The sequence below is a fragment of the Osmerus mordax genome, chromosome 27, assembly GCF_038355195.1.
Source record: "Osmerus mordax isolate fOsmMor3 chromosome 27, fOsmMor3.pri, whole genome shotgun sequence".
Classification (NCBI taxonomy): domain Eukaryota; kingdom Metazoa; phylum Chordata; class Actinopteri; order Osmeriformes; family Osmeridae; genus Osmerus; species Osmerus mordax.
The window spans coordinates 4513458-4531632 of NC_090076.1; the positions used below are offsets into that span (position 1 = coordinate 4513458).

Genomic DNA, 18175 nt, shown 5'->3' on the forward strand with positions numbered 1-18175 from the left:
ACTGCTGGCAAGCAATTATGTAGAATACCTTAAGATATCCATTTAGATAAAGTTTCGCATGTCGGGGATTTTTTGCACAGGCACAATGTCCTTATTAAGTGATTTATACTGCTGCCAAACCTAGGTATTTACATTTAAGTGTCTGCTATATACATGTAATGGACTGCATTCCCAATAAAATATATGGAGCTACATATATAAAAATGTCTGAAAGTCTTGTTTTCTTATCCTTGCTTTGCTCACAAGTGTGATGTAACAGAAGTTCCAGAAGAACAGGACTAATGTCGCTCTTCACTGTATCTTCACTCCAAGGTCGGATATAAGTGGTGCTGTGCAAGGGACAGAAGTCCGAGTGGAAGTAATGACTGAATGGGTGGGTTTATTTTTGTCTTGTCATTCACCAATTCCTTAACGTGAAGGGTGGATAGTGAGGGGGTTGTCAGTTGAGCAGATTTCTGGAGTGATTCACATAGGCCTACCCACACAGTGATAAGACTGAAGGTATGGCCTACACAGACACTTTTCATCGTGTCCTTGGAAAGGCTATGAGGAAATAATTTGAGAGCACATCACGATACGCTCTGTTCATCTCACCTTAGGTTAACAATAGTAGACCTACACTATTGGTTCTTTAGTTGCTTTTGCTTTGGGTCAAGATTACATAAAAAAAAGTCTCTTGATATCAATAGACTATATAATTACGTAGGCTATTCATGATTTGCAATGCGTTTCCTTATATAGCCCAAACAGAAAGGTCATGGCCTAGGAGTTACAACATTATAGGAAATATTTGTATTTATATTTGTGAAATAATAATCATTAAAAACTGTTGTTTCTAGTGGCTTAATCACCATTAACATGTTCAATGGGTGGCGAAAACATCCCTTAATAGGTTTACATTTTTCCCATTGATCAATTTCACTCACGACACACCTGTCCAAAAGCACGAGTTGCGCCCCTAACGGTTTATTGTAGCCATTGTGGTCATCTTTCAGTCGTATTTCACCTGCTGTACCGAGTGCGCAGAGTCATGTGAAGTCCATAGCTAGAAGAAGAAGAAAAGAACGGGACAATGTTGCAATAAGAAAAATAAGGCAATGGAACTCGGCAATGTAGGTAAACAAACTTGTAAATATGTTTAGGATGCTTGATAATGTAAAGATAATGTAAAGCGAGCTTATATGAATCTTTTACTCCGAAGACTAAGGTAAAATCACGTTTGAAAAAGGGGTTGTATCTTAATAGACGTCGTAGCATACAGATATATAGTTCGCGAACGGAAAAAATCATGAATAGTTGTAATGTGTAGAAAAATCCTTTGAATTACATAACTTTTTATTTCTGTCGTTCAAATTATTCTTTATTTGTTTTTGTTTTACCGATGGTTTGAGATTTTGTTGCGCATCGACAGTAGCCTATCTGCTTAAACTATGGGTGTACGATTTTCTTGTGGGGGTGAAAAGTTAGTGATAGAGTATCAGTTTTCTTTATTATATTTCTCATAATCTTACAATAAAGATTGCATTTTAAATAGCACATTGATTTAAAGTGGTAGTCAAAACAACACCACAGCTTGATCGAACATCTCCCAGTAGCCTAACCTCTGTCCCTGTCTCTCTCAGAACCTTTACTTCCACATGAAGACTGTCCATTCTTGTCACTGTTTCACTGACACCTGTTAAACAGTTCCTACCGACCTGGAAAGATGGTGGTCACGGACAAGAGTTCCTGGACCACAGGACCAAAACAGACCACTAAGAAGCGAGCCCTGCGGCCTCAAAGTCTGCCTTCTCCAGCCCTCTGCTGTGCCTGTGGTCTGTGCATCATGCTGGCGGGGATCAACATCACCCTGGTGGGGGCGTTTGCCTTTGAAACCTTTATGCCCACCAGGAACCCCCCCATCGTCATCGGACCCATGCTCCTGCTGGTGGCGCTATCTTTCTTCGCGGCGTGCTGCGTGTGCAGCCGACGGCCCCCGGCCCATCCCTCCCGCAAGGCCAAGGGGGCCGAGAGCTGGGGGCTGATGCGGATGGCGGGCGGCGCTGCCTTCGAGATGGAAACGAGCGAGCACACGCTGCAGGATACCACCGCCGTTCAGCTCAGCCCCACCAACTCCCCGAGCTCCTCTCACAAATCCGGCTCCACCCAGGGGGACGGCGATGGCCCGGCTCCCCGGCTCCACGACGACAGGCCTGCCTCAGGGTCCCGCGGACTGCCGAACGCAAAGATCTGTGACAGCGGTGCCAACGCAGAAAACGTATAGTCCTTACCCATCCGAGCATGGATGCGTTGTTGTCGGTTCGAGGGAAACAGTTAGGAAGCTGTTGTGAATAGGTGTTCTTCTGGGACCTTTAAAGCATCTGTTCATCAGTGTTGGTCATGTACAACCATACAGATTTGTTTGTGGGCTCTCCCAAGCTGGAACCACCTGAATCACCATTAGCTTCCTGTGTACCAAGCGCCCAGTTCTGGGAATTCTGGCATCGACGGCTTACTGTTGGTCTGGATGGTGATGGGCCAGGTGTGAAGGTGTCATGTCTGTGGTTTAGAACATCCTCAGAGCAATGGAAGAGCTCATCAAAAAGGACCATGGTCTTAGACCATAACTAAGCATATAAGTTAGAAGTGGAAAAATCACAAACTACTGTGTGTGAATTTGAAATTCATGGTGCATATTATTTATAGTTTTCAGTGTAAAAAAATGCTTTTCTTGTACTTGTGTACAACGTATTGCTCGACTGTTGTAATATTATTGGGATGTTGTTAGTAGTAGATTATTAAACAGCGGGACACCAGATACCTTAAACAAAGTGCCTGTGTCACACACATTGTTGATCCCTGATCAATTAAAATGTCCATTGTTTACTGGTTTACAGTGCACAGTATGGGAATGGATTGTGCTGTTAGTGGATGACTATCTGAAATGACTACTTGGAAAAATAAGTTATCAAATAAGCGACTGCAGGCCTTTCTGTGATGTGTTGTTGTGTACAATGTGTTTCTGATTCACACTGTTTTGAACTAAGCTCTGCTTTACAAACATGTATTTTGGTGCATGCAGTGTCATATTTAATGAGACCTTTTGCCCATCTTCTTTGCTTTGTACATGATTAGGAGAATATTAAGGCTGTTCTTACTTGAATGGGAAATCTGGGTTGGGGTCTCTCAAACGGTTGCAATGTTCGTTGTGTCATGTGCATTGTGTACAGTATGAAGCCTTGATCATTGGTATATTAATGTGGATCATGCTTTTCTTGTAAGTTGCAATGAGGGAATTTTGCGAAAGGAAGTTATTCATTGTCACCTGACTATACAAAATGCTAAAACCAAGTCGATACAAGATATACGTTTGTTGTTGTTTAGATGAACAGAAGTTAGGTTACTCTATGTGATGCTGTCACTAAAATAATAAAGTCAAAGGAATGTATAAAGGTATCTCTCCTACTGTTCTGTACTTAGAAAATAATTAAACATCTGCCATCCTTCTGTTACATCATGCACAGTCCATACTTCTAAAGGGCCTTTGGTGTGCGGTAAGTGGGACCTAGACACAAACCCACAATGGACAGCGCTCACACACATATTGTGCAGGAAAGGACAGACAGGATGCCAGGATAATGAGTTCTTATCAGAGAGGAGCCAGTGCAGCCAGTGCAAACAGCTCCTTCCCCAGTACGCGCCCCATCACTTGGCATCTGACCCAACTGTGCTGGGAAGTCGACAGCAGTGTTTGCTCATCATTACACATCTGCCATCCGCAAACACAGCTATCTGCACAGCTTGAGATCACCACTGAAGAGACAGCCAGGAGCAGAGATGCTCGAACTGTCACAAAATGGCTGGTATCTCAATTACATTGGCCAGGCCTTGCATCAGACTGTGTTAGACATCGAGCACCACAGGATGATTAAGGTTTCTCAGGGATGAAGGAATATTCAAGTTAGGTCTTATAAACCCATTTGAGCACGGTGCTAGAACTTTATTGTCCATAAACTGCAAACCAAAACTAATTATCCATTGCAATCACAGTTAATGATCCACCAAGACAGAGCATAACATTATTTGGTCCCCCATCCATTTTCTACCTACTCCACTGTAGAGCAGTGATTTGTGGATTTAATAATGCTGACACTGAGACAAAAGACATAAACACATTAAATATTGTCAGAGATGAATGAGGGTTGAAAATGTTTGTCCATTAGAATCCTCAAAGACCTCGGATATGTTCCATTTGTGATTGTGACTAAAGCAAATTCTTCTTTGAAATTAAACAGAGCTCACTGAAAATGTATCCAGATTAATCCATTATCTTGTCCATGTCGGCTTAAAATAATTTAGGGTAAATCTTGGATACCAGAGATATACTTACATATTAATGTTTTTAACCAATAAAAACAGAATTTCTTTTATTGTAAAGGACATTACTATATCCACCTACAAAGCCATGAATGTGAGACAAATGTCTAGGTATGGCTATTCTAAATACATTCTGAATTTGGTTAGGTTGTCTTTTGGGGAATTGGATGTTTCCCAATACCATATCTCCATCTAGAGGAATTTGGGGGAAAGAGCAAAAACAACGATTTTGAAAAGAGTTTAGGTTTGTCATTAATAATTTTCACACAAGTTCTGCTGTATATAAAAAGTTACCTTTTATAGACAATCAGACATACAATCAATACAAACTATACTCTGTAAATGTTGGAGTATCATCTTCAGTCACAAGAGGGTGTTATAGACCAGTCACAACTGTGACTGCATTAAATGCATGTTTGCTTTGTCTCCAGACGCCGTCGATGTCTCATGCTGTCATGTGTTTTGCCTGCAATAATATATAATGCCAGGAGGAGTCACCAAACCCTTGTAAGTGCAGTTAAAATAACTTGAAAGAAGAGCATGTGCTTTTTCTTGTTTACTTTTTAGGCCATGAAATTACTAACATTGGTAAAATTATTATATTTCAGTTATTGACGTAGAAATACAGTTTTGGTTCTTGGTCCTGTCTAGCCATGAAACAAAAAAGTTGTGCTTGTCATATTGGGAAGAATTGACAAGAATATACTTTTTTGAAAGTGCACAGTTCACAAATCACAGTTGATGCTTAGATACTGTTGTACATTTTCTACATTTTATATTTTCCAAATTTTATATTTAAACTCTTATATGTTTACCGTATGCACCTTCCTGCCATAGTAAATTCCTTGTTTGTGCAAACTAATTTGGCGAATAAAGCTGATTCTGATTGATGCCTTTTATTCTCTGTATTTTGGGACAGAGTGTCCTGACCACAACTCAGATAGCCTTTTGTGAAGTTGAAGTGTTTTCTTAGATTTTTACAAATAGCAAAATGACACATTTAGTATCTCTGGAATCCCTGTGTTCTCAACATATTTAAATAATCACATAGGCCTAGGCTACAGCATGTAAGGCAATCAAAACGGTGACATTTTTTGTTTGAGTTCTTGTACAAGAGGACTTAATTACAATAGGGCCATACGTGACTTGTCCTTGGGCACTCGCAGTGTTCTGCTCAAGATGAGAATGCATCCTCCTGTGGCCCCCGAACGTGCATAACCTACCTGGAGCCAACGAAAAACACATTTCCCAAGGGAAATAATGGCCAGGTACAAGATGATTCCAGAAAGGTAGAACAATACCAAGGTTAACACAATGTCTTTGACGGTCTTTGAACATGACTATTCTGCAGGTGAGTGGATAGTTGTGTTCGTCATAGCCTTAAGACCGGGTTGATATCACTCCGTGATATAATCTCATTATGTTTTTAACTTCATGTAGTAGATTTGCCAGATGTCTAATACCAAATAGACAAAATGCCACATGAATACATTTTCTTTAAATTAAAATAAGTGAATGAACGCAAACCATTTTGTATTTAAAAGTTTTCCTGTATGCACTGTAACTCTGCAGTGGCTTATCCCAGATGACTGAGTGGTCTGTGCTGACTCTGCTATTGTAATACAAATGATATCTCTGTCCTGTCTGAATAATCCTCATCTATTTCTAGAGAAAGACTGCATTAAGATTGTATGGGGGGTGGATATTTCCATCTGATGATAAATGCATAAATGTCCACCAAAGCTGAATCCGACATCAAATTCTAATGGCCTGATTGCTCTATTCATTTCTCGCCTCATTCTCTACTAGCCCTGCCCCCTTCTCCTTTAATACTGAGCTGGTCATATTTTGTCTCAGATTAGTATTGATGCTGGCTGACAGTTGCCTCTGCTCAAGGTATTTAGGAGACATAATTCATTCATGGATCTGGAAGTGCTCTCATTTGTCATCCCCATTTTGTGCAGACTATGTCCTCTGTGCATGAATCCTCTGGGTGGTGTGTGTGTGTGTGCGTGTGTGCATGCATGTATGCGTGTGTGTGTGTCAGGGGAGGGAAGGGGCAGGGCAGTTTCACTGGCTGATGTATTAGCTGGCATATGCAAGCAATGAATTATCACGGAGGTAAAGGAGTCAATTATCCACTCCTAACAGACGGTCGAGGCCTGTGTGGCCTAAGGGGGCCTTTCCCGCTTTTTCCAAATGATTTCACAGAGAAGTGTGCAGGGGTACCTAGAGAGCAGTCCTAGAGGGACAGGAGACAGCGGACACACACAGTCTCTCTCAGACACACATACTCGCACACATGCACGAGCACTCACACACACACACACACACAGACTCACGTTTGGCTCTTGGATGCCTGCTAGGCTATCCAGTGTTTCGATCAGTTCGGGTACCATCCATTTCTTACACATCTTCTTGGCGACTGATTCGGCTGAGCTGGAAGAGCCAAGCCACGACTGGCAGCCATTTTGCCACGTCCCAATTCTCTCCCCTGCCTTCCCTCAGAATTGAAACGAGCCACTGACTGACTGCGCGGCTCGGACTAATAGAGTGGATGCAGAAAATGGAATATCCAACACAAGTCCCCCCTACCCCACTCCTCCACGTCCCCAGTCATTTTGCCTTGACACATTTTCAGAGATTGAGCGTTCTATCCTGTTTTTGATGAGGCCGGGCCGGCCAGGCGGCAGGGATGCCTGAGAGCAGGAAGGACCCCACAGATGTGCAACGGCGAGCAGCCAGGGTCCAGAGGAGCCTCCGGTGACTGACGGGGCTGACACTTAGGGAAATGAGGTCATTAGACAGCATTATGAGGGAGCTGATAGCTCTGTAATGGGTTTTAATGCTGGAATTTAACCGAGAGCCCCATCGGGGACGTGCTCGATATATAGGCAGACAGGTGGGTCCCCCCCCCCCCCCCCCGCACCACACACAATAGAGTCCCAACTCTCTTGGGCTCTGAGGGGAATGTGTTGGGGTGATTGGAGGGAAGAGAGGAGAGATAGAGGAGGAATCAGGCTCTAAAAATAAGGTACGGCAGCTCTGAACTGATCCTGTGCAACACAAGGAGAAAATGAAGTTTTCTGACCTGATTTTAATGGATCCTTCACACCACACCTGCCCTTCACAATGGTATTGTACAGGCCCTTGAAGAGGTTTTTGCCCTCGTTTGTTTTGGATGATGCATTGAAGCCATAAAGAGGTGATTAGCCAAAGTCCTCAGGATTTAGAGAACAATACTATCTGCACCATCCAGATGATTGTCTCCGGTTTGTTGTAAATAGTTTTCCTTTCATATGGTTCTGTTGGCTTGCTATCTAATTCTCTGAAACAAAAGATACATTTCCATCCTTTTAGAGGCAACAATTTAAAGATTTGTCATTTTACATACACACACCCTGAGCCAAGCTACCCATAGACTTAAGATCTCAAGTCAGGAAGAAAAAAAATCTAAATTTAGCCCATAACGATAAACTCTTAAGTTATAAGGCATAGGCTAATACGTAAGGGAGTTAAAAACCAGTGGGATAGTTTAGGGGAGATTAGGAGACATATTAAAGAGTCTCGCAAAGCTCCGTCAAAGCTGCACGCGTGTTTGCGGAGCATCGGCAGATGCTTAAAAAAGAAAAAAAGAAACAGGAGAGGCTCAAAGAGCTTTGTCCGGCTGGTGAGTGACAGACTATGACCCTGTAGCGCCTCCAAAGCCTCGTGGCCGTCTCTGGCTGTGCCACAAAAACAAATGGGCCACTTTATGGCTCTCCTGAACCTGGTCAGTCCTGGTCAGAAGGAAGATTTAGAGGGTGCATTAACACAGCCTGGCGGAGGGCAGGAAACTCACAAGGGGGGGGGGGGGGGGGGGGGGAGATGGATGAAGCAGAGGGGTGAATAATGATGGTTTTCACAGCTCCTTTCTGATTGGGTGACATGGATCATGTCCAAAGGGTCTCCCTGAGAGTTCTGAGGCGGGGGGAGGGGGGGTTGTGAAAGGGAGCCATGTTCCTCGGTTGGCTTTCCACTAGTGCACGTGAGGAAGGCTAACAATACTCAGCTCAGTCATAAAGCTACATCTAATGTCCTAACTCTCACACCTCTGGGCATCCATTTCAGACCACTCTAGAGAAAACACACAGCCATGCACGTCACCGTTGCACTGGTGGGCTATGTGATGACCAGTAACTGCTGCAGAGGGTGTGCATGTGTTTGTGTGTATGCTGTATAGTATACAGTTCACACACATTATTTTGTAGAAGTATAGGAATGTTAGAGAACATTCATATACCATATAAACAGTATATATATATTTGAATAATTCCCAGCAATACTAGCGCCAACTTCAAGTACAACAATGTTTCTTTACAAGTGTTGCTCTTGGCTTTGCATGCCTATGATGACAAACTGCTCGTTGCAATTGCTGTGGATACTCATCAAGAAAAAGATAATTACCAAAAACGTTTTCCCTAAAGGTGATTAACTAACACATTAATGCTCTTTTAAAATTTGACGTTGCACGTGTACGGGGAATGGTACTAGACCAGTTGAGAGTTGGTGCCGCTCTGGAACCAGTTTTCCTGGCCAGGAGCCGGTTCTGTTCCTGTCGAAACACAAAGAACTGGGTTGAGATATCGGCACCAGCTCCGAACAAGCCCTCAAACTGCCTTGGTGGAAAAAGTAGTACGATTGCCTTCATACACACATCCAAGTCACTAAATCTTTTCTTCTTCCTCTTCACTAGTATGCATAAAGGCTCTATTCAGAACCGGGCAAGAATGGGGGTGAGACACCGTCCATCCTCCTGCTGGAGGTGTGCATGATTGCCGCGGAGGGTTTAAGTGACAGGTAAATTGCAGGTTAAGTGGAGAACACAGCCTTTTAACAGGAGGCTTCAGGCTGCTGTAAATCCTCCTTAGTCTCTAATCTGAATACAAAAGGCTGGGGTGCGGGGAGGGGGATTAAATCTGACCCCTCAATGCGCTGTTTGTTCCAGAGGAGAGCCTGCTCTAGCGAGGAGAAAAGGCCCGGTTTACCTTTCCCTTTGTTTGAGGCAGCAACGTAAAAAAAAAAAGAAGAAGAAGAAAAAACACAAAGAAAAACAACAGCGTCCACAATGAGGCCTGTTCACTCGCAAATTTTCTCAGGACAAAAGCAAAGCCTGGAGTCGTCGGCTGAGCCCCACGGCAGGCCCCGACGAAGAAACGAGAACCAACCCAGGCACTGGCAGACAGTCGGCATTCCAAGAGCAGTGGACTGTTTATTTGAGGATGAAACGCCATAACGTGCCACTATTATCACCAACCGCGGAGGAAGGGAAACAAATCCTTTATTTATTCTGCGATAAATAGAAAGAGGAGAAGAGGAGAAGAGGGAGATGGGTCGGGGTGAGGCAAAAAAAAGCGGCAGGGGCTCGAAGAGAGAGAAAAAGGCGCTTTGGGTTGTCAACGTTTTAGAGGCTTAGAGTCAAACCTATCCGGGCTCAGGAGAGAGGAGTCTGGGTGTTAGGCAGGCAGAATGACTCCTGATAGAAGGAGTTTGCGGCTCAAGTCGAGGGGAATCGTCTTGGCTCCCGGATGAGGGGAGGACTAATTGATTCTCTGAAGTTTCCTGTCGTAGAGCCCGATTACAGGTGTGACCGGATTAAAAAAAGGAGAGAAAAAACAAGGGATCTGGAGGAGGAAGGCTAGAAATCAAAGAAGAAGATGATGAGTGGCTGCCACGGCAGGATCAGCATCACAAACACCCATTTGTGTGTGCGTGTATGGAACGTGCCTGTGTGTGTGTGTGTGTGGCTGTGCACATGCATGTTCTTACCTATTTGAACTCTTCGTCATGCATTTTGCTCAGTTGGGTGTGCACGCTGAACAGCCCTCACGAGGTCACATTGCAAACCCTCCCGTGTCTGTGCAGCCTACCCGAACAGAACGTCGCACGGTGACGCCACTGCCATCACTCACTCCTGGTTACAGCGCCTCAAAGCCAACGGCATGTGTCCAGCCTGCCTATAACATGCAGGGGGAAGATTGAGCACCACGGCACAAGGGAGACATAGAGACCGACTTGAGGCAAGACAGAAGAGGAAAAGCAGGCTCGGGGAGAAGGAGAGTTAGGGTTCATATCCAGACCTAAGCTGTCACGCGCGCGGCTGTAATGGCTTGTTTAGTGGTAAAGTCCAATCTGGGCTCCATGGAGAGACATTATTCAGGGGGTATCGATTGGGCCCCTCGGCCACTGTGGCCTGGGCCCCTGTCCCTGATCCTGTTCAGTAATAAGCGTACTCGTGTCAAGGTGGTAATTATCATTGATCTGGAGCTGTTGTGACAGGACAGGGCTGGCTACGTTATGATGCATGCCCGGCATGGGACTACTGCGTTAAACAAGGTGGCAGCAGGCTGGTACTTTAATACCAAGCAGCAGCTCTGCCTCTGAGGGCACAGCCACACCCTCCCTGCTAAGAGAGGTGCAAATCTGAAATCAATCGATTATGCCAGAAGCCAACAGAGGCGACGGCAAAAAAAAGCACAAGGGACTGGAGATGGAAGATCTTAGCTACCTAGTCACGGCAGGAAATGACATCGTATGACATTTGACCCAATTACCAGGAGTGTGAGGCATTCGCTAGCCTTATCTGTTCCTCTCTAGTAGCACACTCCACCAGCACACCTGCTGGGTCCCACTTTCCTCATGATTGGCTCTTACCCTTCCCAACTTCCCAGTCCTACCAACTACCAACACCAGCCTACAGACACACACAGGCTAGCTCACACATGCATGCATGCGCACGCACACACGTACTTGGTTAGGCACAGAGATTTATAACCGTGGATCTGGTTCTGTGTGGTCACCTGCGACAGAGAAACAAACTTTCCGTACAGAATGCGATTATAAGATGTTTTGGGGGGGATATGGGAGTACCACAGTCATAACAACAATTAACACCACATAAGAATTAAAATGATTTAATCTCACAACGGTTCTTCAGTCTCCTATTGGCTCTCTTTTGTTGAGCCTGACAGTTAATACTACAACCATAACCTTTTCTCTATGGTGGTAAGAAATTGAAAGGAGTAGAGAGGGAGAGAAAGATAAGGATGGTGGGGGGTTTGAGGCAGGCAATCAGTTTTCTTTTTGTACCCGTCGGAGCGGGACTGGTGTCACCTGCAGTCCAAACCCCATTTCCTCTGATTAAGTCCTCCCAAAATATTCCATTTGTCAGTGTCACAGCCTCAAAGCGCTGCCATGGCGACCAGTCAGCCGTGTCTGTTGACTATGTCACTCTCCAATTTACATTGGACGGTGACAACATCATCATGTCCCTAATGTCCCTGTGCCTCTCTATTTCTCTCTCTCTCTCTCTCTCTCTCTCTCTCTCTCTCTCTCTCTCTCTCTCTGGTTCTTTTTTTCTCTCTTGCTCTCTTTCTCTCTTTTCCTCTTTTCAAAACATATACAACACTCGATTGTATTTGTGTGTCGATTCTTGTGTGTCAATGTAAAAACCCCCCACAAAAAACAAAGGCTGTAATGCTAAAATCCTTTTCTATTCACACTCAATGACAACTATCCCCAATCAAAATTGGGTTGCAATTGGATTTGATTGTTGTTTTAGAAAGTTGTTTCCTCTATCTATTATGAGTATGTATGTGAAGGAGCAGTGTGTGAGTTTGGCACTCGTCTCTCTGCTCTAACCCCATTAGCACCCAATGCGTTTTCAGGAGAAGAGCCGGCATGGTTCAGAGAGGATGGAAATTTCAATCTGCCCTTTATCATTTTCCCTATCATTACTCCAAACAAGACCATTTCCTATTTTCCCCCATTTTAAGTCCCAAGAGAAAAAGGAAGAGGGGTGAAGAGAAAAAGTGTGTGTTCGAAGAGAGAGAGGAAGGGAGAGAGAGAGAGAGAGAGAGAGAGATAGAGAGAGATAGAGAGAGAGAGAGAGAAGGAAAAAGAGAGATAGAATGAGAAAGAGAGAACGAGAGAAGGAAAAAGAGAGAGACAGAAGTAAAAAGAGAGCGAGAGAGAAAGAGAGAGAGAGGAAGAAAGAAAGAAAAAGAAGGGCACCCCACTCTCGGCTTGCTCAACTTTCCAAATGTGTCGCTGGAAAGGGAGCAGAGATGGGCTGTTTAGATATTATTAGGAGTCCATTATGATACGGCATCCCATCCCTCTCTTTTTCTCCGTCCTGTCTCCCTACCCTCATTCTCCTGACAGGTAGCGGGTACGCTAGCCTTGATGACCAGACTCAATCACCTGTGACAGTTTTGATTTGATGTCAGTCTTCGGGGTCGCTCTATTTGTTTGAGCAGTTAAGAGGTAATTGTGTGACATTGGCGGGGGAAGATGTGCTTCGGCGACGCACTCGCTGAACCGGGGTTGGGGTGGAGGAGTGAAAGGGGGAGACGAGGCGAGGTGAGGCGCAGGAGTGTGGCGGTAACAAATGAGGGTTATTTCCCCACTCCCCCCCCCCATCCACAACATTCCCAGGCTGTGTGGTGGGTGAAAGGTGTGTATAGGCAAGGGGCGTGTGTGTGTGTGTGGGGGGGGGGGAGGGGGGACGGACGATGAGCCCTTCTACCCTGAGGGAACTGAACTGTGAGATGCTCATTCAGGAGTGTCAGCTCCCCTCTTTATCATCACTTTCACTCGTTTTGAACGGCATTGTTTTTTCTGTGTGTGTGTGTGTGTCTGTGCTCGCCTGCATGTGTCAAAAACGATGTTTTTGAAACAGTTGTTGGCTTCCAAGGTCTCTTATTAAGTTACAGTAGAACGTCTTTGCAACAAATTCAAACAAATATAAGTCAAAGAATCATTAGCAAAGTCTGTCAAAACAACCTGGAAATAATCAACAAATAATCTTAAACAACAAAGTCCCAAACCTCACTCAGGATCTTAGCAGTGAATCTAATAAGAGTGACCTGCACGGTGAGACCAACTCCTTCCATAAGATAGGGATTCCCGGGCCCTCAGCTCTCTCTGGCTTGAAATGTGAGAAGTAATCTACAATCCTCCTTTTCTCATGTAGAAAAAGCCAAAGGAATCATGGCTGAAGAGTGCAAATCTGTGAGCTATAGCTTTACTCCCCCCCTCTCCTTCTCTGCTAAGCACTCAAGCCACAACCCTGTTCTTCTGTCAGGAAGTAGGAGGAAAGTAGGAGGAAATAGGAAGTATTGGGTTGGGGAGGGGGGGGGGAGTAGAGGAGAAGTAGAAAATGTAGACAAATCTGAATAAGGGCAAACAGGGCAACAAAAATAAGGGCAAATGGCTCTGATGGCTCTGTAGGTTGCATTCTTGACAGTGGCCACTATGCTGCGCTGTGCCTCTCTAGGCGTGTCTGGGTGCCAAGAGAGAGGCTTTCTCCCTGTGCACGTTGGACTCATCCATTTGTTTGTTATCTCAATCCAGGATTTGGAGAGATACAAAGCTGATTAAACAACAAAAGCATATGGGAAGATAAAGGACACTTAGGTAATGGGTTTAGGCAGCCTCTTTAGCACGCTAAACGCATCCCCTTTCTCTCTGCTCTAAATGCGTTTGTTATTCTTCTCCATGAGACTCAGTGATCCAAAAGGAAAAAATACAAAAAAGAAAGGAAGGGGGGAAAAACTAAAATACTGGAAAAAGAGGGGGCATAGAAAGTGGATTTGGGTAACAATCTGGGGCTGTAAGTCTAAGAAACAAGTGCAGTAAAGTGCAGCCGGATGCAGTAAAGTACTTCTGCGTGTGCAGCAAACTCCCAGGATGCTGTTGGTTTGCTTGTGCTGCATTATATGTGCTGGTCAGCTGCTAGAACAGTGCAAAATGTGGAGTCTGTGGGCCCATGGGGGTTCCCTACCCTTACTGTAAGAATGTGTGTGTATGTGTGTTGATTTGTTTAACTATTCTTGTGAGGACCAGAAATCTCTTGAAGAATAGTAAACTAAAGAAAAATATGAAGATTTCCTTAGGGTTAAGTTTAGAATTTGTGTCAGGGTTAGAAATACATTAAGGGTTGGTGATTGCTTTAGAGTTAGGGTTTGGCTTTAAGTTTAAGTTTAGGATTAAGGTCCAGGTTAGTTTTTCGGTGAAGGTTAAGGTTTGGTTAAGATTAGGGTTACGGAAAACTAGATTTTGTTTGGGAAAGAGTCCTCACAAGAGTAGTACAACAAATGTGTGTGTGTGTGTGTCTGTTTTAACGTATCTGGGTCTCCCTGTGCCTGTGTCTATTTGTGGGTGTTTCTTTCTGTGAGAATATGTGTGTGTGTGTGTGCATCTATGTCTCTGTATGCCAGTGTCTATGTATGATTTTAGAAAGAGACTGTGAGTCTGTGCTAAAGGTATATGTATAAAAAACACTTGTCTACTGTTTTCCCTTAATGCAAAGCGTTGAACAGAGTAAATTGATGCAAATCATTTGTTTTGGGATTTAATTTTGGATGGTACATACAGTAATTTCCTTGTCTCTTGAACTCAATTATTGAATTCATTCAATATATTTCCCAGTGCATAGATATGTGAGAACACACTCTTTGTGTGTAAGTTCAGTGGCATGTAAACCAGTACAGAGACAGGCGTTGCCACTTCTGGTGAACATCACTTAAGCAATCCTAAAGCTTAGCAGTCTCTCTTTGATAATAGCATCCCACGGAGGTCAACGAGCAATGAAGTAGGGCGGAGGGAAAAAACATATTTACCCTCCTCCTACTGCTTCCCCTCACGAATGGAAGCCATGAGAAAGGTGCTTACTTAGGCGAGATAAAGAGCGAGATGAGACACAGCGGACGTGGATTAGAGAAGCGAGGCGATCGCGGCCAGAGGAGGCAGGGGAGACAAGGGTGGTGGTGGTGGAGGGTGGTGGTGGGTGTGGGCAGAGAGAGAGTGAGTGAGACAGAGAGAGAGAGAGAGAGAGAGAGAGAGAGAGAGAGAGAGAGAGAGAGAGAGAGAGAGAGAGAGAGAGAGAGAGAGAGAGAGAGAGAGAAAGGGGAGGGGGGGGCGGCAGCGGAGTTGGTGTCTGGGCTGGTTGGATATGGGGGGAATATTAATCTGGTTTTAGTGTGAGCAGGACCCCACAAACGGCTCAAGCAAACAGAGCTTAGACGAGGCCAAGCCTTGGAGAAAGTCCTAAATCTTCACATTAGCTCCCCGCGTTTCTTCTGCTGAACCCGTAAGCTCTTTTTCTAAAGGGCAGCACAAACAAACCGCAACCCCCCCCACCCACCCTCCCGACACAACCCCCTTGCCAGTCCTGCGCCTCCCTTCTCTCTCTCACACGCCACACTCTTGAAATCAAGACAGCTTTCAGAATCCAGATTGCTGGGAATTTATAAATCCAGGGGCCCAAGTGTATAAGGGAAGATTAGAAGGGTCCCATCCTTGAGGAGTCAGGGTGCCACCTGATTGTGTTCCCCTTTCTCTGCTCTGCCCTACTTCTCTGTTGGTGAAGAAAGAGAGCAAAGAGACAAGAGGCGTCCTGATGGCTCAAGAGGCTCAAGCCTCCCCAAGGAGGCAGGCCATTTAAAGCGAACGGCTTTTTACCTGTCCAAAAAGGAGAAACATCGGCAAATATAACCGCGTTCGTTCAGCAGATGCTTTGCTCTGAAGCGACATAGAAGACAACGACGACGACTGGGGGCGGACCTGCGATCTCTTGATCTGCAGTCAAGATCTTCAGACAAGTGCTCTGACCACTCAACTATAACCCCCCACCCCCACTCCCTTAACCCCCCCCCCTTCAATAAACATTGAGATGCAACTGTAAACTCAATAAGAAAGTAACTATATTTCAACTATCTGTCTGTATGTGGAAGTGTAACTGTCTTGACGGGTGGCACTCAAGAAGCGAGGAGAAGTTCTATCTGAGCGGCTTGTGAGCCTAAAGAGGGTATCAGTCTGTCCCGTGGGTGGAGAGGGGAGCTGGCGGGGGCAGGGGGAAAGCGGCTGAACCTCATCCCGTCACCTGCAGCTCCCTGGCGGGAAGGCAAGCAGGAAAAGCTCTGGTCTGGCTGAGTTTCATTAACCTGACTGCATGTGCCAAAGCTCCAGTATTAGAGCTAATCAAACAGGCACCGTCACACACACCGCAGTCCTGTGGGTCACCCAGGGACTCCTGTGGAGGAGCCCACTGCTCTACCAGCGCTGGAGTCCTACACACACACATCCAGACATACATACACACACACAAACACACCCACACTGCACATGCACAAACTCTTACACACTACCAGACTCCCGTTCTGCAAAACCAATTGGAAGTCTATTTTTGTTGGAGTTCAACTTAACTCGAGTAGACCATCAGCCATTTGATGTCTGGGAAGTGTGTCCAATACTTTAAGTCACAAGGTTCAATATTACTCAGAGAAGAAGTCATTTAAACATCAAATGGAACACTAAAGGTTTTTTTTTCCTTATGGTCCATATTGATATAAAAAATTGTAAATTCCTTTTTAATTCAAAATGTAAATTTCATGGTCAATGAAGTACATTTATTAGCGTCTATTCCAGCATCATTCCAGTAGCTGATAAAAAAATTGAATGTTTTGAGCAAAAATAATGTGATGTGGGCTGCGTTGCTGCACACACTTTGCGCAGACCTCCAATTTTGATATTTTGACTTTCATACAATAGCAAGAAGTTAAAATCACTGGATTTCATTTGCCTAGTACCCAACAGGGATAGTTTATAATATTAACAAAGAGTGGGGTAAAAAAAAAAAGAAGCTGTCTCGTTGAACATAAAATGTAAATGGGGTGTAGTAAATTGGGGTTTTAGATATGTTGAGTATAAGGAATTGGTTGTATTTAAGCTGTGTGCAAGTCCCCCACTGGCAGTATTATCCTCCCAATGCAACTGTCAAACAACAGAACACGTCGCAAAACGTACCTTTATCAAAGGGGCCTTGGAAATATTAGGATATTGCTCAGAATGAAAACTACGGAATGGATCCATCTCATTATTTTCTCGTCTCAAAAAAGCCCTCTTAATATGATGTTTTTCTGTGCATGTTACATAACCATGACACTCTATGGTTAAACATGGAGGGTGCACACGCACAAACACACACATACACGCACATCCTCAAGCACGCCGTGTGACAGGTTGGTCCCATGGCCTTCAGATGAGGCCCTTGGGGCGATTCGGAGGGTAACCAGGTGTCTACCCAGACGCCCACTCTTTGGAACAGGCCTCATCAGAGCAACGCCCCGAACAGATCAATCTTCCTCTGACACTTCATTTAGACTGCATTAATGTGGAATTAGGGCCCATTATGGCTATTGGCAGGCCCTGGCAGTCCCATGGCCCAGTTATCCTAGCCTCCCAGGAGAGACAGCCTCTGAATGGACCAGATAAGGCTTTTCCAGCCCTGCTACAAAGCTGAATAAGTGATTAGATTTTTTTTTTCTCATTCAACCCTGTCATCAGTATTGCTAATCAACTGAAGGAATGCGTAAGGGTTTTTTCATCCCCTCTGCCTTAGTCGTCTTAGACTGAAAGGAGATAATCAGAGCCATTTGAAGTGCAGGTATCAGCTTTATTGACTGGTTGGGTCTAGGCTAGCAGTATAGCGGCATAGTTGATAAATCTGCCTTTTGAATGGACACCTAATTATCAAATTTCAAAAGTGTAAACGACTAGGGTAGACTGTATGAGTTCATCCTGATCAGTCTATGCACTGCCTCTTTTCCTTGTCATTAATATCTGGTGTAAGGTGTAGAGCAAGACCGCGGCCCCCAAGGCTCGATGTCAGAACTCATGGCATGGTGTGTTCATGTGTGTGTGTGTGCTTGTGTTTGTGTGCAAGTGACAATAATGGAGGCCCATAGTGAAGGTTTGAGCAGTTGTCCTTAAGTTGTGC

General features: G+C 44.7%; 1 protein-coding gene across 1 annotated transcript; it reads left to right on the top strand.

Annotated features, from left to right (window-relative positions):
- Positions 1 to 1705: 1705 nt before the first annotated feature.
- Positions 1706 to 2263, top strand: LOC136937082 (transmembrane protein 275-like). Its single transcript, XM_067230840.1, has one exon. The coding sequence runs from the start codon at positions 1706 to 1708 to the stop codon at positions 2261 to 2263; it is 558 nt and encodes a 185-aa protein (XP_067086941.1).
- The last annotated feature ends 15912 nt before the right edge of the window (positions 2264 to 18175 follow it).

Excerpts from the sequence above, each read along its gene's own strand:
- LOC136937082 (XM_067230840.1), top strand. The coding sequence starts at position 1,706 with ATGGTGGTCACGGACAAGAGTTCCTGGACCACAGGACCAAAACAGACC.